This window comes from Mus pahari, chromosome 14, assembly GCF_900095145.1.
Source record: "Mus pahari chromosome 14, PAHARI_EIJ_v1.1, whole genome shotgun sequence".
Lineage (NCBI taxonomy): Eukaryota > Metazoa > Chordata > Mammalia > Rodentia > Muridae > Mus > Mus pahari.
Genome location: NC_034603.1, coordinates 29,395,147 through 29,419,100, shown reverse-complemented (window position 1 = coordinate 29,419,100; position 23,954 = coordinate 29,395,147). Strand labels below are relative to the sequence as shown.

Sequence of the window (23,954 nt, the reverse complement as noted above, 5' to 3'; positions counted from 1 at the left end):
GCGCATGCGCCTAGCAAGCTGTTTTTTCTCTCCCTTCCCCCTTTCGGGTCGGGCGCCATTTTGCAATGGCAGAATGTTGTGGCTTGCCACAACAGTCTTATTTTTTAGCCCAGGCTGGCCTGCAATTCATGGCAACCATCTTAGTCAGGGTTTTACTGCTGTGAACAGATGCCATGACCAAGGCAACTCTTATAAGGACAACATTTAATTGGGGCTGGCTTACAGGTTCATAGATTCAGTCCATCATCATCAAGGTGGGGGCATGGCAGCATCCAGGCAGGCATGGTGCAGGAGAAGCTGAGAGTTCTACATCTTCATCTGAAGGCTGCTAGAAGATTGGCTTCCACACAGACAGGATGACAGTCTTAAAGCCCACGCCCACAGTGGCACACCTACTCCAAGGCTACACTTCCAAAAGATGCCAAACATATTCAAACCACTCTAGCAACCCTCCTGCCTCAGCTTTCCAAGTACTGGGCTTACAGGCATGCCTAGCTTGTTCTTTAAGAGTAGGAACTTTGCCTCTGCTGGGCCCAAACTCCTAGGCTACCCAGCCTCCCACCACATACTCTGAGTGCTAGGATTGCAGGTACCTATTTCTATATCCAGTTAGCTTTGGTTTTAGTAACCCAAATAGGATAAAAAGCTGGCAACAATGAAACATCCAAAGCAGGTCCCGGGTGACACTAACCAGTGATATGCACTGCTGCCCACATGAGTGACACTAACTGGTGACAAGCACCTCTGCCTACCCTATTTACAATATTCTAAAAAATATGAGTTCTGGTTTTATGTTGAAAGAACTTGGATTTTCTAGTTTTGTTTTGTTTTGTTTTGTTTTTAAGAACTGCTCATGCCAGTGGCATGGTGTGTTGCCTCCGGGAGCTGGATTGATATAGATCTATGAATGCAAAGGCCATTGTCAGTCAGGGTTCCTTAGTTCTTACTACTGTCCTTTTCCTGTCCCAGGGCTGTACCAGAGACACGACCCTGGGCAGCTTCGTTTTGTTTTTTTAGGCAATGGCAGCTTTTAGAAATGTCCTCAGGTTAGATGACTGGCCACTTGAGACATGCTGGTAAGTGATTTTGTGTGCTGTTTCTTAATCGAAATATATTTTCCAATTTTTCTGCTGATAGAGTGAGAGGAGAGACAGCTCTGCCAGGTGACAGTGGCAGTGAAGAGCTAATCCTATCACAACAATTGTGTCCTCTTAAAAACTTATGTCTGAACCGCAGGAGTGTACTCTTATTTGGAAGTAGAGTCTTTGTAGACGTCATAAACTCAAGACAAAGTCACATGTATTATGATGGGCTTTGATCCCATGACTTCTGTCCTTATATTAAGAGGAAGTAGAGCCATGGAGACCGACCCCAGGAGACAGCCATGATTGCAGAGATGGCAGTCAGAAAAGCCTGCTGCACAAACCAAGGGGGAAGCCGTTATTTTCCGTCACTGACACTAAAATGCCCAAGAAAAAAAAATAACTAAGAGAAAAAGGATGCATTTTGTCTCATAGGTCCCAAGGCCTCAGTCTGCAGTTGGCATTGTGGTGATGGCTATGTTTAGTAGGGGAGAGCTGTTCACTCCATGACTCCCAAGAAATAGAGTGAGACAGGAAGTGGTTAGGGATAAGATAACCCCTAGCCACCTACTTCCTTCATCTTCTGAAGCCTCTATAACCTCCCCAAATAGCACCCCTGACTGGTGACCAAGAACTCGGAGCATAGACTGGAAAGATGTCTTAGGTGTTCAGAGTACTGGCTGTTCTTGCAGGAGACCTGGGTTTGGTTCCTAGCATCCACAGAGCAGCTTACAACCATGTGTTAGTCTAGTTCTAGGAGCTTGGATGCCCTCTTCTGACTGCTTCAGGAGCTGCACACACACGGGTTCACACATGTACACACACAAGCAAAGCTCTCACATATGTGAAATAAAATAGATCTTTAAAAAAATGATATCATTAAAAACATACAGAACAAGAGCCTGTGGGGTGTATTTCACATTCAGTCATAGCAGAAGGGACTGCAAGATTTGGAGGCAGTCACCAGAAGCCAGCAGAAGTGTGTACTAGAGTTTCTCCTGAGTCCCCAAGATGGAACTGCCTCTGCCATCTCCCTGGTTTCAGACCTTTGGGGATGAAGTGTAAGAGAGTAAAATTCTGTTGTTAGAAGCTTCCAAATCTGTGGCCTGTTTCAAAAGCCCAAGGGAACAAGCCGCAGCCCTGCTCCTCCTGAGGTTACCCTCCGTCTTCTTTGGCTGAGGTCATGTTTGTCAGATTTCTCTGCTATGAGAGCTGGCATCTCCCCTTTTCATGCTGTAGAATGATCCTGACCACATTTGAGAATCAAGGATAAGAGATTTTATTTGTTGCCGTTGTGTACGACATTTCTTTTAAAAATGTTTTCATGAGGGCTGGTGAGATGGTTCAGTGGGTAAGAGCACTCGACTGCTCTTCCGAAGGTCCCGAGTTCAAATCCCAGCAACCACATGGTGGCTCACAACCATCCGTAACAAGATCCGATTCCCTCTTCTGGAGTGTCTGAAGACAGCTACAGTGTACTTACATATAGTAAATAAATAAATCTTAAAAAAAAAAATGTTTTCATGAGCCGGGCATGGTGGCGCACGCCTTTAATCCCAGCACTTGGGAGGCAGAGGCAGGCAGATTTCTGAGTTCGAGGCCAGCCTGGTCTACAAAGTGAGTTCTAGGACAGCCAGGGCTATACAGAGAAACCCTGTCTTGAAAAACAAAAACAAAACAAAACAAAAAAGTTTTCATGAAGATGTTATTTTCAACATAAAAGACTTGCATGTAGAACTTTGTTAAACCATCTTACTAATTCTGTATTTTTTCCTGATGGGTGGAACTAATGGACTCCCATGGGCTGAGCACACACTGACCGAGGGGCTACTGTGCTGGATCCCTTTATTCTCTGTGGACTCATCAGCTTTCCCCCATTTGATTTCTTTCCATTGTTTTGAATTATAAATGCAAGCAATGGTTTGCCTCTTCTTTCCCAATATCTACACATCACATTTGTGCTTCATGTCATATTGCTGCAAGCCTCCCAGCCTGGAGTAGTTGAAATGAGGCACAGAGTCGGATTCAGGCCTTAAAGACTGATGGTCTCTGGATGTTCTAGCTAAATGTTTGGTGATAGCTTCTAAAAGGTCCTAAAAGCTTTCTTGCTCTTTCTGAGGGTTAAAAGCCACTGGGGCGGGGAGCAGAATCTTAATGTCCAGCCTGGGCATCTGGCTGTGGAGACTCCCATTCTGAGAAGCCGCCTCTCTGTTCCACACATGCAGTCCTGGTGAGGGAACCCCAGTCACGGATACTACCCGACCCTTTGGTACAGAGCTTGGGGTATAGTCGAGGTGTAAGCAGATACAAGACCTCAATTTTCTGAACTGCGTAATTGTTCTCAAAGTAGGTAAGCAATCTAAGGAGGGCAAATCCCTTCCTCTCTCTCATTTTGTATTAAAGGAGTGAGAAGTGACTGGAGAAGAGTCTTAGTAGATGGCTTATAGGGTGCAAGGATAACACTAGAGACTGCCTTTACCTGCACGGGGACCAAGGGGAGAGTCACAGATGTTGTGAAGGGGTGAGGAGGCACTAATGGTCTTGCTTGTCTGTTTTTTGGTGGTGTGAATAAGAATGGCCTCCATAGGCTCATATATTTGAATGCTTAGTCATCAGGGGATGGTAATACTTGAGGATTGGGAGGTACATCACTGGGGGGGGGGGCTTTGAGGTTTCTAAAGCCCAAGCCAGGCCCAGTGTTTCTCTCTTCCTGCTGCCTGTGGATCTGGATGTAGAACTCGCAGCTACTTCCCCAGCACAGTGTCTACCTGTGTGCTACCATGCTCCCTACCATGATGACAATGGATTAAACCTCTGAAACTGTAAGCCAGCCCCAGTTAAATGCTTTCCTTTATAAGAGTTGCCTTGGTCGTGGTGTCTCTTCACAGCAATAAACACTGACTAAGACAGTCTGTTCTTTTCATGGTGCTGGAATCTAGGGCCTCTCCTATATTAGATTAAGTACTCTACTCCCAGGGCTACAACAATCTTTTTTTAAACCCTTAGATTCCCCATCCCTAAATACTTAAAAACCAAACCCCAAGTCCTGACTCCAGAGTTCCTGGTTATCTGAGGGTGTGGTTTGAATATAAACTGTTGTCTCTCTTGGACTCTTCCGTTGACGTCTTCCTCCACCTGGTAGCCTCACTTTGGAAGGCCGCAGCAGAGAGTGAGTCATGCAAGCATGTCCTTGAAGAGCGTTTTTTTGTCTCTCCTTATCCTGGCTGTCACAAGGCAAGAAACATTCCTCTCTATCCTTCCTTGGACATGGATGGAGACCTCTGAGGCCATGGGCCAAAATCAATCCCTCTCCCCTTCTGTTGCTTTTTGGGATATTTTTGTCACAGCAGCGTGAAACTAACAGTGAGCCAAAATATTTGTTATTCAGGATCAGTTGCCACAGAAGGGACTTTAGCCTCTCTCACAGGAGTCACCTTTGACTTGGATCTGACATCTGTGAGTCAGTCCTCCCGTGCCGGGCTGCAAGTGGGTGGAACCGTGGAGATGCATCTTGAGTTTACAGATGAGGAGAGTAGGGTCCTGGTGACAAGCCTGTATTTTTCCAGGCTGCAGGTGTCCCTTGAGCCTGCATATTCCTGCCACAGTGTCTCCTGTCTCTGACCTTCCAAGACCAGTGAACACTTCTGTGCTACCTGGACAATGTGGCTTGCTTTTTCCCCCTGGTAGGTGTTATGTACTTTAACGGAACAATTGTTGAGAGAGGGGGAAAAAGTTGCAAAGTCCAAACCTTTAGCAGAGTGTGTGTTGAGCTGACCACAAGCTACACAGAAGAGACCTTGAACACCCACTACTGCCAGATCCAATCTTTGGCTGGCCACAGCGGGACCTTTGGCTGACTGTAGTGGGATCATGTCTCAGGACTCTTAAGTCCTTCCACACACCGCTAATTTCTCAAGTGCCCTCTGCTCCCCTGCAGCGACAGCGACTGGAAGGTCCTTGCCTCAGCGCGCTCTTTCCTTTTGCTTCCAGCACTTCTGCAAACTTTTCTGCTCCTGCATTAGGGTGCTGGCTGGCCTTTGGAGATGCGCGAGCCTTGGGGTTGCAGGGGCAAGGGGTGCGTCCAAGGTTGCAGATCCTCGCTGGCGCTGGGCGGGTTTAGGGGAGGCGGCCGAGGGCGGGGACTGGAGTCTTCCAGGCCTGTGGGTCCTCGTGCGGCTTCTGAGCCCTGACACCACGGAGGCCACATGGAGCGCCCGGAGGAGCCTGCTCCTGGGCCGGGAGGCGCGGACGCTGCGTCCGAGCGCCATGGACTACGCCGCTTGCTGCTGTCCGGCTTCCAAGAGGAACTGCGGGCACTCTTGGTCCTGGCGGGTCCTGCGGTGAGTCAGGTGGCCTTGGCTGCAGGCCGGTCCCCGAGGACTGGGGGCCCAGTTACCTAAATTTCAGGGTCTGACTTGGCGGGGTTGGGGACCTGGAGAGCCTGTAGCGGGCCACAGCTCTGGGGATGTGCAGAGCCTAGTGACTCTCCTGCGCCCTGAAGCCAGGGGTTCCTCAAAGTAAAAACACTCAGACTTGGTCTATCTCCAGGCAGAGGCATGAAACAGGAAGGTGAACTGTCACCTTGGAATTAGGCTTTCAAAACTATTTGGAATCTAGAGCCAATGTCTGACGCAGAGCATCCTGTGTGTCAGCTCCTCTTCCACTAACCGCTGCGCTCAAAATCTGAGGTTTTAATGAGGTTCCCTTTGGGTATGAAATGCTTTTATCAGTGGTGTCGACTTTACTCATTAGACTAGGTCTCCCTCAATCTCGGCTCTTAGAAGCAACCGTGGGTTTTAAAACAAAACAAAACAAAACAAAACCCACAGAACCACATCACACATGTGCTGACTCCTGTTCTCTGTCGGTTTGCGGGTTTTCAATCCTCAAGGGTGAAAAAGCTACTTCTCTGGCCAAAAGAATCTGTCTGTGTGTCTGAGTGAATAAGCACTTGGCCAAGAGGCAGACATTCATGCACCTGGGAGCTCCTGAGCCCCGGCATGTGCGCCCTCTTGGCACACATGATAGGGCATAGGGAAGCAAGATCAAAGCCCAGGGCGAAGCCAGCAGCTACAGGTCCAGGAGAGGCGTAGGAGCTTACGGCCCTCTGTGGACAAGAGCTCAGTCTCCAGACTTGAAGTTCAGTTCCTGCGTGGATCTTCCCAGGCGTGTTAGGGAACAGCCCATGAACTCAGAACAGCTCCATTCTTCTTTCTATGAAGTGAAGTGCAGTCAGCTTTGCTGTAACGAATTCTCACTGAGTTGCTGCTGGAAAAGCTTCCTATGAGTCAGGTGTGGTGTGGTAGCTGTGGTGTGCTAGCCGTGGCCTGGAATCTCAGTGCTTGGGAGACTGGGGCAGAAAGGTGACTAGAGCAACTTACTATTCCAAGCCACGCTGGGCTACAGAATGAGCTCCTGCTTCAGAAATCCAAAGAGGAAAAATAGCAGCAGCAGCAGCAGCAGCAGCAGCAGCAGCAGCAGCAGCAGCAGCAGCAGCAGCAACAGCAGCAGCGTCTGGATCTCTCGGCCTCTTCTAGTTACGAGACCCCTAGCTCTAGACTGCTTCTAGTTACGAGACCCCTAGCTCTAGACTGATAGAGAACCAGTTTCTTTTCCTACATGGGAACATGAATGTATACATGTATGTCATTGGTTTCTCACAAACTTAATGCATACTCATTACAGGGGGAGAAAGAAAAGAAGAAAGAACAAATGAACGAACAAACAAGCAAACACAAACCACTAAGACCAACAGAGAAAGGGGGGAGGAGAGGCTCTCAGAGCACTTGGGGGGGGTTTACCTGGGAATTTCCCCTGTGGTCCTTAGCTGGAGAAGCCGGGCGACCCAGTGACTACTTTGCAAGCCTGCCATCAAGATTTCTGTCCCAGTCAACTTAGTCTTTTGTGTATGAGTCCCTTTTTGGTCCTCCATCTCTGTGCCAGCTGCTGGACACCCCCTGCTTCCTAAGGGTTGTGTTATTATCTACTGTCCTATCCTCCTAGGCTCCCCTGGAGAACAGGGTGGCCGAGCAAACCTCCTCTGAGCCCCCACCCCCTTTCTTTCTCTTTACATTTATTTATTTATTTATTTATTTATTTATTTATTTATTTATTTATTATTTATTGTGTGTGGTGGTGGTGTGTGTGTGTGTGTATGTGAATGTGTGTGTGCGTGCTGTAACACACTGGTAGAGGCCAGAGGGCAACTTGCCCGCAGTGGGCTCTGTCCTTTCACCACACAGGTCTCAGGCATTGCATGCAGGTGGTTCCCTCGGGAGGAGGAGGCGCGTTAGTGGCCCAGTTAGTGGCCCAGCCGTCAGGATTTGTACTTTCTCATTTACCAAGTCTCCTCCAGAGAGAGCTTTTCCCAAGATGCTCCTCGTGGACCAACTGTCGTCCTTTACACACATGTATTGAACAAAGCAATAAAGTGCCTCGCTCAAACCCTGAACTCAGTTCTGTGGTCTGGCCCCTGCTTGGCCATCATGCCTTACCTACGTCCAGCTTTCTACCATTCCAGTCTCCTTTCAGAGGCCCAGCCTCAACCTTCTCTCTTCAGGAAGTTCCCTGCCCCTCTCCTCTGCCTGGAGAGTTCTTCGTGTGCAGCTTCCAGCTCAGCTTTACCAGGGTCATGGAAGCATCACTGTTATATACAATGGTCTAGTGAAAGCATTGCACTAGGGTCACGGAGACATCGCTCTTCTCACACGCTGGTATGACTGGTTGTTATTTCAGTCCTGGTTCTGCCATGTGCCTCTGATGACATCATCGTTCGAGAGGACAAGCTGCTGGTTCCATAAGATACGCTCCTGCATTATGTTTCCTTTAGGGGGTATTTTTTTTTTTTTTTTTTTTTTTTTTTTTTTTGAGACAGGGTTTCTCTGTATAGCCCTGGCTGTCCTGGAACTCACTCTGTAGACCAGGCTGGCCTCGAACTCAGAAATCCGCCTGCCTCTGCCTCCCAAGTGCTGGGATTAAAGGTGTGCGCCACCATGCCCGGCCCTTTAGGGGGTAATTATTGTCCCTCGAGAGGTAATCCCCCCGTGAGTGATATGTCTGTGAGGCTCTGTTGTTCTTGAGATCCAAGATGACTGAAGGATCAGAATATGACTGGAGATTTTCAGATGCCTTGGGAGCAGGGCATGACAGAGGCTGAGAGTGAGACGCCTTGGTTGCTGTTATCTTTGTACCTTTATCCTTCTAGGGGATGAGATAGATGGATCAGGTGTTATTGTTTCTTAGCCCGTACTCTGTAAGTGATTAACACGCCTGTGTGTACAGCAGGGCGGACTCTAGCTCTAGGTAAAGGACACAGACACAACTGAGATGCCAGGCTTTTTCCCTGCTCTTCGTTAGCTCAAGGGCCCCTGTGGGGAGGTCAGAGACTTTTCTGCTCTCTATGCAGAAGTGCTCGGCTGTGTTACTGTGCCCTCACATCTTTTCTGACTATGTTTTTCACCCTTCCAAAGTGAAAGAAAAACTCAGACTGGGGACCACAGAACTGGGATCCCCGATGCACTGTGAATGTCAGAGATACGGTTGTGGTCTGAGTTGAGTCGTGTGGCTCTGGGCTGAGCATCTTTGTGTGTACAAGGAAGACTGTCCTGGATGGCGGCTCGGGCTCCTTGCTGTGTTGACCGATTGCTGCTAAGAGTGGACTTTCAGGCCATTGTGGGAGGAGGATGAGTGAGGCCCTTCTAGAGCTCCTGCATAGGCTACTAAACAGGTTGTCACTTGCTCTCCCTCCAAGCACCAGGCACACCCCACCTTCTCCTAAGTGGCAAGGCAAGAAGGGTCTTGCTACCAGGTTTTCTGTAGTGTGACCCTGATGGAAAAAAATGAGCGATTTCCCTGGACTAAAGGGGAAAGAAAGAACCACCATCAGCCTGCTATCTGGGGATGTGGGGGTGGGGGAGAGAGCCAGGGTCTCTCATGTACCAAGTGCGTGCTCCCCCATTGATCTGCACCCTGCCCTACCCTGGTAATGTCTGTGATATGTTTGGCTCTGTCTAACCTGTGACCACTTCAGTTCACTGCTATTTGCACAGCAGCCATTGGGCTATGTGGGAGAGCCCATCCTTGTCTAGAAGCAACATGCCTTCCTCAGCATAGCTCCAAAAACTCTTGGGTATTCTCCACGTACGATCGTTGGACATTTGCATCTTGGCATAGTGCAGAGGTAAAGTGCAGACATTGTAGACTCCCCAGCCTCCTAAACCTCCTAAGCCAGTGCACTGAGATGGGTCAAGGGCCACTTTGAATATCTTCAGATGACTTTACGTCTGTGGCCGGGTGCTCACTCAGAACCTTGCAGCCAAGAGCTGAGAGACAGCAAGTCTCTGCTCCAAAGCCCTGCTCCTTGCAGGGACTGGCTGTGTTCAGTTGGTGGATGAAGTTCTTAGCATCCTCCTAGCAGAGTCGCAGCAGGCCTCTTGAGGAGACTGGGTTAACTGGCCTGGACTTTGAAAGGGACCCCAAATGAATTATATGGACTTAGCTCAAAGTCCCAGGCTTTTGTGTCAGAGATATAAGGAAACTACAGTAGTCATTGGAACGTAAGGCAGGATGGATGTATCTGCCCCGATAGCTGGGCCCTCCTATCTCAATCATCAGTCAAGAAAACGCCCCACAGGCCAAGCTGGAGGGGGCATTTTCTTTGATAGGGTAATTTGCTCTTCCCAAATGATTCTATCCTGTGTCAAGTCGACCTAAAACTATCGAGCACACACATGGTATGCTGAATTCAGCTCGTATGCTTGTTCTCAACAGGGTCTGTGTTTTATTCCCTGGGGAACTGGATGGGCATCATGGTGCTCTCCCTTGTACTGTGGCGGCTGATTCTCATCCTGGCCCCTGCTCTCCTCTCTTTCCAGTTCTTGGCCCAGCTGATGATGTTCCTAATCAGTTTCATAAGCTCAGTGTTCTGTGGCCACTTGGGCAAGCTGGAGTTGGATGCAGTCACACTGGCAATCGCGGTACGTATAAGACTTTCCACAAAGACCTGTAAAGCCGCCTGTTCTGTGCCACTTGCTGCTGTGACAAATGACAATAGCCCAGTGCTTGAATCATGCCGGGTGTTCCCTTACAGTGCTGGGGGTCAGGAGTCTGAAACAGGCTGGTCAGGGTGCCAGCAGGGCTGCAGGTTTAGGAATTTTGCTTTGGGCAGCGTTTCCGATCCAAGGGAAAGAGCTAGTCTGGAAATGGAACGGGAGGGTAGGGTTTAGATCCAAACCTGAAATTGGCAGGCGCCCCAGATTCTCTCTTTGTTGGTGGATGCAATCCTCAAAGTCAAGGAGATATGCCACCGGTCTTTGCCAGAGATTGGTAAATGTCCCCTCCAGCTTGGCCTGTGGGGCGTTTCTCTTGACTGATGATTGATAGGGGAGAGCCCAGCCCACTATGGGCGGTGCCACCCCTGGGCTAGCAGTCCTGAATGCTATAAGGAAGAAGGTTGAGCATGCCTTAAGAGCAAGCCAGGAAGCAGCATTCCTCCATGGTCTCTGTTTCAGTCTCTGCTTCCAGGTTCCTGCTTGAACTCCTGCCCTTACTGCCCCATCAACTGATTTGGTTTAGTTGGTGGTGTGCTTCTTTAGATGTTCCTGTTCTCCTTACCCCTCCTTGTCCTGACCTGTCCCTACTTGCCTGGTCTCTAGGCAAACCCTGTACCACTGAGCAATACCCCCAATTCCTTATTTGAATCAGAGGCAATATGAGAGTACCTAAGCCTAAACCCCAAGCAGGTTTCTACTGACTGAGATCTTGTGAGAAGCCAGCCCTTTCAGCAGGCTGGGCTCGGCTATTGTCCCAATGAACCTTGCTACAGATTCAGTGAGGTAGAGGCATGAGACCCCCTCGAGCTACTTCCTGATACCAGGGAAGGCAGGTGTGCGGGCGGGCGGGCGGGCGGGCGAGGTCTCCAGCAGGCGCTGGTCTTGACAATGTGTTTGCTTCTATGTCCTTCATGGGATCCAGGGGCTTGGCCAGGCCACACAGGTGAAACATTTATCTGAAATGAAGGGTGGGAGTGTCTTGAATTCCTCTGTGCCTTTTAGAATATTTGCACACTTTAACCAGTTGAACACAACCTAATCTGAAACTCCAAAATCCAAACTGTGCCAAAAATCTGAGGTCCTGTGTTGTGTCACATCAATGCTAACGTTGTGTGGACCTTTCAGACTATGGAGTTTGGGATTAGAGATACTCAGCTAGTCCTTAAGTCTCAAGCGAGCAGATTCACCTCCAGACTGCTGCTGTGTCGCACTGTGTTCAGTCAGCCGTTGCTCTGAAGTTGAAAGTGCAAAATAGCCAAGACTTTAAAAAGGCTGTTAACTAAGGCTATTAACTGTGGCCTGGGTTTTCAGTGTCCCTCTCTGAGCTAGCAGATCCAAGGGGGTTGAGCAGGTGCTCTCAGAGGGGGCTGGTCACACTGTGGTTCTCATCTACAGGGACAGAATGGGCCTCCTTTAACTCACTCTCTGTTCTCTTCTAGGTTATCAATGTCACAGGCATTTCGGTGGGACATGGCTTGTCTTCTGCTTGTGACACCCTCATCTCCCAGGTAAATGGCGGTGACCACATTCTCAGGGACTCCAGACATCTTTTCTTTGGTGTAGGTGGAGGAACCCCACCAGAAGAGGAAGGGTCACATGCACACACAGACGAGGAACTCAGAGCAGCACGTCCCTGCCACCCTTTGCCAGCCGTACACGGTTCTCACTGCTATTGGTGAAGTGTGGCCGGGGTTAACCCTGGCGAAAGGGCTGTTCTGACCAGGCGGTGGTGGCACACACCTTTAATCCCAGCACTCAGGAGGCAGAGGCAGGTGGATCTCTGTGAGTCTGAGGCCAGTCTGGTCTCCAAAGCAAATTTCAGGACAGCTAGAGCTACACAGGGAGATCCTGTCTCAAACAATCCCCCCCCCAAAGTGTTGTTTCGCATGACTGCTCACCTTTGACCAGACAGGGGACCTGTGTAAAAATGCCTCCTAACACTTCCATGTTGGAGTTTGGTGTAGTCCTGGCGTCTGAAACCGAGTCTACTTCAGGGTTATCTGGAGGGCTTGCCAAAGCACAGGTTGCTTTTGGTGACTGTTAGCATCCTCCAGGGCCCTGGTATTCCAGCTTTCATACAGGTATTCTTTGATTATGATGAGTTACATCTGGATAGATCCACCCTAAATGGAAAATACCCTAAGCTGAAAAATGCATTGACTTTCCCTCACCTAGCAGACACCCCAGCTCAGCAGCACGGAGCACAGCTTGGTCCCCTTGTGATCTCTAATAAAATAAAATAAGGTTGGTTTCTACGACGTGTGTATTTCTTTGCACCAGCCTGGAGTTGAAAAGTTAAGCCATCTTAAATAGGGTGCCTTTGGTACTTGCTAGTCCCACTGGTGTGTGTTCCCTTCCATAGCTGGTCTGAAAGCTCCCCCAGACATGTTACTGGACTGGACAGAAAGCTGGGAGACACCGGAACCTTCTGGCTTCTGTGAGTTGGTAGGAGCTGGTGCCCCACACGACTGGCCATTGGCCCAGTTCCTACTTTAGTAGGTCTGGAATCAAGCCCAAGAATCTTCATTTCTAACAAGCTTCCAGGCAGTGCAAACCTGACAGCATACTAGAAGTGCACGGTACCTTTCACATGACATTGCTACTTGGGTCCTAGCTTGGGACAGCCATGTGTAGCATACATGTGCGATGCTGGGCAGTGCGGAAAGCCCGTCTCTCAATCGGCTGCATGATCTTTTCCTAGGGAGGATGGCCAAGCCGCTTGCTTCCTTACGAGGCACGGTGGAAGGGTTCTGAGGGACAGCTGGGGTGTACCACTTCTGTTTAATGGAGTTGTTTGCCTGTGTTCTCCAGACATACGGGAGCCAGAACTTGAAGCACGTAGGGGTTATTCTGCAAAGGGGGACGCTCATCCTGCTCCTCTGCTGCTTCCCCTGCTGGGCACTCTTCATCAACACCGAGCAAATTCTGCTGCTCTTCAGACAGGACCCGGATGTATCCAGGTAAGGGAAAGTGGTAGGTTGGGCATCATCTCTGTAGAAAGCTCATCCAGACTGAGTCTCGGGGGTGACAGACAACAAGCTCTCACACCAAGGTGACTCTTCCCAGGCATCGATACATTGTATATCTGGCTTGTAAGACCTGGAATCCCTCTCATCACCCTGGTTTCCAGGGTGGAGAGGTTTTTTTTTTTTTTAAGACAGGGTTTCTCTGTATAGCCCTGGCTGTCCTGGAACTCACTTTGTAGACCAGACTGACCTCGAACTCAGAAATCCACCTGCCTTTGCCTCCCAAGTGCTGGGATTAAAGGCGTGCGCCACCACTGCCCGGTGAGAGTTTTGAGTGGAATTGTTTTCACAAACATCTTCCCATTGGGATGGCAGTCTGTGGATTGTTAGTGCTTAGTGATTTCTGACCACAGTTGGAATTAAAATAATCTTGGTACTATAGATAACTTCTCTAGGCCTCTAGTCCTCACATCCCCAGAGGCTTGACTGGTAGAGGCGAGGCCTGGGCATTAACTTTCAAATCTTCCATGGGTGAGCTGCTGTGTGTAAGAGCCACTGGCTTAACTGATTAAGATCTTTGAAAAGTGCTTGCCCCATGCCAGTAGCTCTGAACCCACAAGTACTTGACACTATCTGAAGACATGTCTGAGTATCTCATTGGGTAGAGGGTCTTGGGAAATAGTGTGTAGTGCCTTGAGCAGCCCCAATAGCCAGGGACTGTTCAGCTGCCAGTGTGAGGCTCAGGATCCCTGCCACAGATCTTAAGATTGGAAGAATCAGGAAGGCAATCCAGGCAAGATGATGGGCTGTGTGTAGCTTTGCATTTGCTCCAACAACTGATGTCCATTTATTTAGGAGGAACCAAGAATGCACCAGTGGTGGCCACTGTTCCATTCTGACTCCTCCTGGGGGAGGTGGCCTCTCTCCTCATTGTCACTCTCCTCTATTGTACAGGCTCACCCAGACTTACGTCATGATCTTCATCCCAGCACTTCCTGTGAGTTTGCACGGGGTCAGAGACTCCATTCTCTGGTCCTTGGGTGAAAATTGGCTGGGATGTCATGAGCTTAGTCTGACATAATTCTCACACATGACATTGGTTCATCAAGGACACGAACTTTTAATTATGTTCCTTAAGGACACACCAGCATTTATCACCCCCAAACAAAAGAAAATCTCGGATGTGGGACATTGCCTTGACTCTTATACTTGGAGTATCCCCGGGGCATCCAGCAGAAGAGGCCAGAATGTTTCTTTTAAGGGGTAAAGTCTTAATCCATCTCAGGACTTCCGAGGGCATCACTTTGACCTTTAGACGGTTGTGTGTGATCACACGATCTGCAAGAGTGTGTTAATGTTTAATAACCAGTTGTAGGTGGTCAATGAACAGTTAAAGCTAGGTTGATTGAATTAAATAGAGGGGCTGGGTGTTGGCTGGAACTGCCACAGGCTGGAGGCTTAAACAGCAGAAATTGATTTCCTCGCAGTTCTGAAGGCCAGGAATCCAAGATCACTGTTTGAACCTGGGTGGTTTCCCTGTGGCCACTGTCCTTGGCTTGCAGGTGTTCCCTTTCTGTTCTCATGTAGCATGGCTCTCTCTTCTTGTGAACACCCCAATCCTGTTGGATTAGAGCCCCACCCCAGTGCCTTCATTTTGATTTAATCACCCTCTAAATCTGGTTACATGTGGGGTTAGGCTTCTGTGTGTGTGAATTTGAGGGATACGGCCTGCCATAATTGGTGACCATTTGCCCTCATAATTGACATGGCACTTCTTAGTTCATAGTACATTTTTATTTATTTTTAATATTTACATTGCTGGGAATGGAGCCCAGTATCTTGCATGCTAAGCGAGTCCTCCATCACTGAACTATGCCCTCTAGCCCTACCCCATAAAACCACTTGAATGTGACATCTTTCCATTATCCTACCAAATAGAATGATAGGCTATACCAGGATGTCAGTGTGTGCCCAAGGAGACAGTGTCTCCTTTTGCTAGACAGGGACTGAGGGTGCACTGCTTTTATTTTGGGGACAAAAATACCCAAGAGAAGCAACTTAGATAAGGGCTTACTTTTAGCTCCCAGTCCCATGATGGTGTGACTGGCTTCAGAAGCCCAATGGCCCACCCAGGAGTTAGAGTTGAGGTCTGTAGGGCCAGGCAGAACCTGTGGCCCTGTATGTCCCAGATAAGTCACCATGTCCCAAAGCTTCCACGACGTCCCCCAAACAGCCCAACTGCCTGAGGACCACACACTTATAAACACACGAACCTGTAGGAGACATTCCACATTCAATCTAGGGCTAGAACTTCTTGGGTTGTGTTTATTTACATAGAGGTTTCATGAAGTCCCTGGAGCAGATAGTACCTGTTCCAGGTTTAGATGAGGCTTTGTGGAACGGAGGGTAGCCAGGGTGGCTGGAGGGGGACAGGGACAAGCCTGCCATGTCACCCAGATCTCTGCCGAATGGCCAGGCTGCAGAACTAACCCTGCCCTCTTGTTCTCTTGTAGGCAGTCTTTCTTTATACGTTACAGGTTAAATACTTGCTCAACCAGGTAATGTGGGGTGCCCTCTTTCCTTTAGGGGGCTGAGAATCTGGGAGAGCAGGGTGGAGGGGGGTGGCCTGTGAGAGCCTCTGAAAGAGGTTTTCAGGGTTGTACACATAGGGCTTTGCTGTGAGGAGATTTCCTAAGTGACATCAAGGAGTGAATGAAGCATGATTCTTGGCTCTGAAAATTTGTATCTGGTTCCCACTCAGAAATATTGCCATTGGCCATGTGAAGGTGAGCACGTCTGTGTTCTTTGGCTCTTTACTGGCGGGACGGTCCTGTCTGCTGTCTAAAGGGCTGAGGGTCAGAGTTGCTTGGCTGGGTCTAGGGAGTCCACACCTCTGCTCAGTTCATCTAAGGGCTGCTACTTTCTGGGGCAGTGGATGTTAGAGCTCAAATGTTATTGAGAACAGAGAATGGTCAAGACTTCCTACATGGCAAACAGCAATGTTTGCCTAAGGTCCTGGGAATGGTAGCCCTGCTTGGTGTGGGTGAGTTTAAAAAGACAGTGTATGATATAGGACTGTGGACTTCCTTCTAGAAAAACCGAGGTAACAGAGGAACTGGGCTACACATTCCTGTCACACAGGCAGGCTTTCTCTAGTGTGTGTGACAGGGAGGCATGGAAGAGGGTAGAGAGTGGCAGGGATGGTCCCCATTTACTGGATACTGGTAAGGTATCATACTTTATTATGACTAGAGCTAAGAACTTGTACTAGTTGAATACAGGTGGTGGGAACAGCATTTCTAAGTGTTATTCGGGGTGTCTCTTCTCTGTCTAGATCTTTGCACGAACCAGGTACAATCTGCAACATGTCACAGTGGCTCCTGCTTGTCTTTCTGTCTCCTGACAGTGTGGGGACCTTTTATCTCATGGATGGCGGAGGGACAGAGAGTGTGAACGTGACACTCTCTAGTAGCTGAGGCTGAGGGAAGGACCTATAGTTAGAGCATTGTAGCTGAGAGGGGCTGGGACTGGGACCTGAATTATGGTGGGCTAGTGGGGCTCTAGAGTCTTCCCAGGCAACAAATGTCAGACACCAGTCTCCAGGCAGGAGTGCTGAGCGTAGCCAGGCTGCTGCAGCTGAGAAGACACAGTTCGCAATGGCCTGAGAGGAGTGGGCTGGTTGGTCTGCTAGAGCGTGTGGCATTTGGGCTGGCAATTGGGCTGGTAGAAAACAAACCAGTTTGAGGTTCAGAGATGAGAGTTATGAAAAGGGTGGGCTGACAGTGGTCTAATAGGAGAAAAGAACTGCCCAGGAGGTGCAGGACACACGGTGATGGGTGGGCTCTGTGGACTGCGAGGGTGGTGGGCTTTGGGAGAGGCAGGAGTGTTTTAGCACAAGCATACTGCTTGTTTGGGGGACATCTTCCCCTGGAAGAGAGCCGAGTTTAGGAAGGAAGAGAGGAAAGACAGGACACACTAAGATCTGTAGGCACCGGCTGAGAGGACCTTGGCAAAGAAGGGAACAGATCTGGACCTCCTTTGGCCTTGAGAAAGGCAGCTGCTTCCTGCATGTCTCCAGTTGTCATCTATAATAGTTGCATGGCTTCCATAGCTGCCTTGAGGCAATGGGGAGTATGTGATTCATCTTGGCCTGCCGCCTCCTCCACACTCTATAGCTGGCGGCCTCTGTTTTTTCTCCCTCTACTCTGTCCATCACAGGTTGTTGTCCCTGTGGCTTTACCTTTTCTTTCACTTTCCTGTTTGGTCAGTCACCTAGTCCTATGGGTCTTGTCTGTCATTTTCTTTCTGTCGCAAGTTATCTATCTAATTATCTGTCTGTCTGTCTGTCTATTTATCCAATGTGTGTGTGTGCTGTCATTAGGTAATTTCCTACTTCTTGTAATTCACTCCTTGTCACTCCGGTAGCATCTTATTTACCAGGCTTGCTCCTCTCTGCTTACCCCGGGCCCCTCAAATGCAGTCTGGCTGCTTTTCCACTCCTGAGATGTGAAGCTGATTACAGACTCCCTCACAGGAAAGTCACCAGGAGCTCATTCTCCCGATGACCATGGAGCTCACAGAACTGTCACACTGTAGTCTTGGTCCTGTCACCTGGAGACAGCCAGGGACAAAGCTGCAGTTGAGTTCCGTTCATTTATTCATGCATCAAGGGCCCAGTGGTGTTGGGGTGTCTCATCAGACCAGGGGGAGGTGCGCGAAGTAGCCAGGAGTGATGGTGCATGCCTGCAATCCTAGCATTCAGGACACAGAGGCAAGGGGATTATGAGTTCAAATTCAACCTGGGCTATATAGTGAAGTCCTGCCTTATAAAAGTAGTTTATAGATAGTTATGACCAGGTAAGAAAGCCTTGGTTTGCAGGCCCAGAGCACAGCAAGGCCCTGCGTGACGGGGGAGTTGCGAGGGTCTCTCCATCTGGAGACCGCAAAGCTGAGGGAGGCGTAGAGGTAGGTGCGTGCAGATCGCTGTGTCGAGGGCCTCGTGTGTGTGTGTGTGTGTGTGTGTGTGTGTGTGTGTGTGTGTGTGTGTGCTGGGGATGGGAGTCAGGCCCTTGGGAATGTGAGGCAAATGTCATTTTACAAACTGAGCTATACCCCCAGCCCAGGTCATGTTGATCTAGGCAAGAGTAGAGCGTTTTCTTTTTCCCAAAGCAAAAGTTTGGATAGACTATGATTCTCATATCAGGATCTCAGTGAGGAAGTGGGGGCTGATACCTATGTGGAGAAGCAAGGGGCTGGTGTCCCTGCTCCGCGTGCACCCGCAGCTCCAGCCCCACTCCGCATGCACCCGCAGCTCCTGGGCTTCACCCTCCTGATGCATGTGAGGGCAGGCATGTAAGGTCAAGTCCTTACTCCAGTGTAATTTTAAGTCAACGCCCTAAATATTATTTTCCTTTTTCTACTTTTTTTTTTTTCTTCAGTGCTGAAGGCATAGCCCAGGGCCTTGTTGCTCAGGGCAGAGACTTGACCACTAAGAAAGGCCCCATTTTCTTTGAGTTCTTTTGGATTTTTTGTTTTGTTTTGTTTTCTATTTGGTGACAAGGTGTTCTAGTTATTCTCAGTTGTGATAGAGTCTCGATTAAAACGGAACTGGAAGAGGAAAGGGTTTCTCTGGCTTACAAGCCCTAACCACAGTTTATCGCCGAGGGAAGTCGGTGGACTGAACTCAGGCAGAAGTGGAGTAGAAACCAGGAGGAAGGGTGCTCACTGGTTGCTCTCAAGGCTGAACCTGCTTCCTTACACAAGCCAGGACCACCTGCCTGGAGTGGCTCCGCCCACAGTGGGCTGGCCCTTCACGTCAGCCATCAATCAAGAAAATACCCCAAAGCCACGCCCCTAGGGCAACATGGTGGAGGCAGTGCTTCAGCTGAGCTTCCTTCCCAGGTGACTTTAGTTTGTGCTAAGTTGACCAAAAAGTAAAAATAAAGTAAATACAAATAAAAAATTAACCAGAACACTGAGTCCTCCTGTCTAGCTCAGGATGACTTTGAACTCAAGATCTTTTTGCCACCATCTTCCCAATGCTGTCACCACAGGCCCCAGCCCTCCCTCATCCTGAGTGTCTGTGCACCACATGTGTGCCTGGTGCCAGCGGAGGCTAGAAGGGGGCATTGGGTCCTTGTAATGGGAGTTAACAGATGGTTATGAGCTGCAATGTGGGTGCTGGGAATGGAACCTGAGCCTTCTGGAAGAGCAGCGGGTACTTTTAACTGCTGAGCCATCTCTCCAGCTCCTCCCCAGCTTCTTAATGTGAGGCATGAGGTGGGGAGGACATTATTCCTACTTCTTAGAGTCCACTATGAAGGAGCCTGTGCTCCGTCTCAGAAGGAAATACAGTCTCACAAGGTCTTTGATGCAGACTACAAATGCCAGTTTGGGCCGAGAGAGGATCAGCCTCTTGCACTGCACACAGCCGAGAGGGTCCCTGCTTCTCTCCCCTCTCTGCTGCCTTTTCACCTCCTACCCACTGGTGGCCAGAGCTCTCCCCAACCTTTACTCACAGCAAAGAGGAGGACTGAGGGGGGAGGGGAGAGTGGGAAGGTCAGAGGCCCAGGGTGGTATCCACAGGGGGCTGCTCCTGTTATGCCCAAGTCCCCTGGGGCTTCCACATGTGAAGGTGACCATCACTCACACCTCCTCCTTCCAGGGCATCGTTCTGCCTCAGATCATGACGGGCATTGCAGCTAACCTTGTCAACGCCCTGGCCAACTATCTGTTTCTCTATCACCTGCATCTTGGGGTGACGTGAGTCCAGTTTCCTCTTGGGTGGTGGTGGAGGGAGTGGGGGAGGTTTTCCAGGGAAAGAGGGTAGTTCAGCAGGTGTGGGTGTGACCTTCTGGAAAGTGCTGTCAGAGTGGAGGGGATACTGCCCTAAACAGAAGTAACCTCAGGGCCTACGGTGGAGGAGGACACAATGAAGGATACATGGCTTCCCAACTCACTGGGTCGGGGTGGAGAAGGTGGAGCACAGTATTCACCCACAGCTGCTGGGTTTCGCAGGGGTTCAGCGTTGGCCAACACCATCTCCCAATTTGCCCTGGCCATTTTCCTGTTCCTCTATATCCTCTGGAGAAGACTGCACCAAGCCACCTGGGGAGGTAAAGACCACCTTTTGAGCCTTTGACTGTGGCTTCTGCCTGCAGGTCAGACATGTTGTAAACTCATCTGTTGCACCTGCAGGGTGGTCCTGGGAGTGTCTGCAGGACTGGGCCTCCTTCCTGCAACTGGCTATCCCCAGCATGCTCATGCTGTGCATAGAGTGGTGGGCCTATGAGGTCGGCAGCTTCCTGAGCGGTACGTATGCAGATGGATGACTGGTGGGGACCCTGTGGCTGGGGCAAGGCGTCAGCTGACCGTCTTTACTAGGTATCCTTGGCATGGTGGAGTTGGGAGCCCAGTCCATCACCTATGAATTGGCTATCATTGTATACATGGTAAGTGCTCAAGACCCTCCGTGGTAAAGGGGACCTGTTTTCTATCCTGAGAGTCCTACAGTGAGCAGAAGGCATTGGTGATATTAAATAATGCGGTCCGAGATGGTTCCTGATGTAAAATGCTTTCCTGGAGCTGGGACCTGAGATATGGACATGTAATTTCGGCTGGGCAGAGAATGAAGCAAGAAAGTCACTAGTTCAAGGCTGGACTGCACTAAGGAGTAAAGAATAAGACGGGTAGGGATAGCTCAGTGGTAGAGCATTTGCCTAGTACCCATGAGGCCTTGGGTTTGATCCTTGACCTACTCCCACACAAAGTCCTCTAGGAGCTGGAGAGGTCCTTTATGCCCCAGTATGGTCAGGTATCCCTGTAGGCAGCAGGAGGGGTGGGCAGAAACCCAACAGATCTGCTTATTCTGTCTCTGACCCCATTCAGATGTAAAGTAAGTGACTGTGTTTCCACACTGTCAGAATCTTTTCCTTTGTCCCAGTGCCCTGGTGCCCTGGGGTGGAGTGTTAAGGAACTGAGAGCTAGTCAGCCAAGGTCAGATATGTGCTGGTTATCTCCTGGAAAGGCTGGGGACGGGAGGGGGGAGGGTAGTGTACTCAGAAGAATGGAAAGTAGGGACATGGACAGATATGTGTACACCATGCTCTCAGAGGCTTTACTGGCTGTAGGTAAGGGGCACTGCCTGAGTGTTGGCCCATCGGTGAAGGAATGGGTGGGCCAAGTATGGAGCGTGTGCACAGAGAAAACTTGGAGCATGCGCACAGAGAAAAGTTGCTCACCCTTAAACGTGAAGGAGACTCTGCGGTGCTAGAAAATACATTATTAGAGGCTTCTCTGTCACTTTGTTTCACAGAAAGCTCCAACCTGAAATTCTGTAGGCCTAGATTTTATAGCATGCATCCCTTGAGACAGAAAGCTGAAGAAGGGACAAAAGTGGCGGCGGGGTGTAGTAGAGAATATCTAACATACTTGAGGCTCATGCTAAGGACAATGCAAAAGAAAAAAAAATTAATGGAGAGGAAGGGGTCTTCATAGTACGGAGAAGGACTCAGCCAGCTAGCATTTTACCATCTGTTGTTTATATTTAAAATATACAAAGTCTATACATTTTCTTGGGTTTTGGTTTGTTGTTTGTTTTTGTTTTTCCTGGCAGTGTTGGGGATCCAAGCATGACGGGTTAATGCTCTCCCTCTACTTGGGGGCATATATTTTTATTTTCACTGTTTGTAGAAGACATTTTTAATCTGTACCTCATGTTTATACACCTCATATTTTAGCAAATTTAGTTAAGTACTTTAGCAAATTTAGTTAAGTACATTTATCAGTGCCTGAAGTCCATGAGCCCATTATCTTTAAGTTAATCTCTTACTACCCAGTATTCAAATTCGTAATATTTCAATAAGATCAGCAACTCCTCAGGATACCTCCTAGGACGAATATCTTTATGTGATTTCCTAACCTTTTTATCTTTAAGATAAATGCTTATAGATCCATGTAGAAATATGTATATGCTTTTTACATATCTTGTCCTCTGCCCACTACAGGCTCAGAAGAGCATATTCATATTTCTTTCCAGTTAAATGAAGGATATAAACCTTCTCTACAGATGTGCCACATCTGTAGATGTGTACACAGCATCACGTTTATGGGCTCCCTGTTTGTTTGCCATTACTTGTTCTAATATGGTCTCAGTAACTTTCCCCCCTGGCATAAAGGAGACATGTCCTGTTAAAGTCTTTTAATCATTAATGTCCTTTAATTGGGACTAGAACTTTGCTTGACCTTTCTTTGTCTCTCTCAACTGGGTCATTTCCCCTGAAAGTGTTATAGCTGTTTCATTCTAAATGCATCCAGACTCTCCTTTGTGGAGGAAATTCTATAAGACATGGTGTCTTGTCCTTTTAAGGACACCATACCAGGTCTTACAAAGTATGGATGTTAACTAAAAAGCCGATAGCTTTCTTCATGTTATATTCCTGTCCCTCCGTATGGAGAAACTGTGGGTTGGAAAATCTGTTTGCCACTGTAGTGACCTTGAAGGTGGGACGCTAACCTCCCATTTCTTCTGTTTCTCAATCTGTGTTATTAGATTTTCTTTAACTCTTGCCTTAGGTATCCCTACCTGTAAGGCAACATACATGCTCAAATAAGTGATTAACTTTTAAAAAATGATTATTAGTGACTCAAGTGGTAAATATGCAGATATTAATGGAAAATTCTAGTGAATATCCACCACCCGAGAGGCACAATATTCTAAGCAGTGGCTGTGTGAGCCCTGTAATGTCCCCATCACTAGAATCTTTGTACAGATAAAACAAAACATCAGAGGTTAAGTAATTGGCGTAGTGTCTCATGGGTAATAAGGACAGATAGAGGTGCCAGAATGTGGATCCAGGAGTCCTGGCTTCAGAACCCCGTCCGACCTATAAGACAATGTCTCTTCCTGGCATTTTCTTTAGTAACTTTTCTTCTTTGTAAATCAAATCTCTCTGTCCTTCAGAACAGACACTAGAGTGGACTCTGGTCAGCCCATCCCAGGTCCCCTATATCCCAGGGGACAAATGGGGTCCTCTCTTCCATAGCAGATGTTGGAAACTGCAGAAAAGCCTAATTTGTCCTGAGAACCCTGACTTGGAGATATAGGTTACTTAACAGCCCGGAGTAGGCCAAAGAGATGTTGAAAGTGTCTGTCTTCACAGCCCATAGGTTCACGTTTTGCCAGTGAGGTGTAAATCACAGGCCATTCTGTCTGTGGTGTCTCAAAGTGAAGCTTTACTGTGTTTTCTCTCATTTCAGATCCCTTCGGGCTTCAGTGTGGCTGCCAATGTCCGGGTGGGAAATGCACTAGGCGCAGGAAACATTGACCAGGCCAAGAAGTCCTCAGCTATTTCCTTGATAGTCACAGGTACCTGAACCCCTGGTTCCTGGCGCACCTGCACCCCACTTTCTGTGACCTCCCTATTCACTGTGACATTTCTTCTGACCCTATACCTCCAGAGCTCTTTGCTGTGACCTTCTGTGTCCTGCTGCTAGGCTGTAAGGATCTCGTGGGCTACATTTTCACTACTGATCGGTGAGTGCTGGGATTCTCGTGACACGTGGGATCTCCGATAAAGAAACAGATCGGATGGATCTCACCAGGATGGGCAGCACCCCGTAGCTGCACTTTGGAGAGGTGCTCTGAGTTGTTTGCAAGATCAGAAATCTCCCTGATATTCCTTGAGAAGGACCTGATTTCAGAGATGGGAAACCAATTTATAATCTGGTTCTCAAGTTAATGGGAATTGGTGATGGCAATCTGTTTAGGAGGGACATGATAGCATGATAGTTATAAATCTTTAAAAGCTTCTTTATATTATAAGTAGTGTGTGTGTGTGTGTGTGTGTGTGTGTGTG

The 23,954-nt window shown here is 48.7% G+C and overlaps 1 protein-coding gene across 1 annotated transcript in view; it reads left to right on the top strand.

Annotated features, from left to right (window-relative positions):
• The first annotated feature begins 5,243 nt into the window (after positions 1-5,243).
• The window catches only part of LOC110331325 (multidrug and toxin extrusion protein 1), a 34,616-nt gene continuing 15,905 nt past the window's right edge, over positions 5,244-23,954 (top strand). Inside the window, exons 1-12 of the mRNA XM_029545800.1 lie at positions 5,244-5,422; positions 9,956-10,057; positions 11,572-11,640; positions 12,944-13,092; positions 14,053-14,095; positions 15,612-15,656; positions 19,763-19,860; positions 20,116-20,213; positions 20,296-20,409; positions 20,482-20,549; positions 23,356-23,464; positions 23,557-23,632. Of these exons, the coding sequence (XP_029401660.1) occupies positions 5,288-5,422; positions 9,956-10,057; positions 11,572-11,640; positions 12,944-13,092; positions 14,053-14,095; positions 15,612-15,656; positions 19,763-19,860; positions 20,116-20,213; positions 20,296-20,409; positions 20,482-20,549; positions 23,356-23,464; positions 23,557-23,632 (1,106 nt within the window). The 5' untranslated portion in view covers positions 5,244-5,287. The remainder of the gene's footprint in view (positions 5,423-9,955; positions 10,058-11,571; positions 11,641-12,943; positions 13,093-14,052; positions 14,096-15,611; positions 15,657-19,762; positions 19,861-20,115; positions 20,214-20,295; positions 20,410-20,481; positions 20,550-23,355; positions 23,465-23,556; positions 23,633-23,954) is intronic.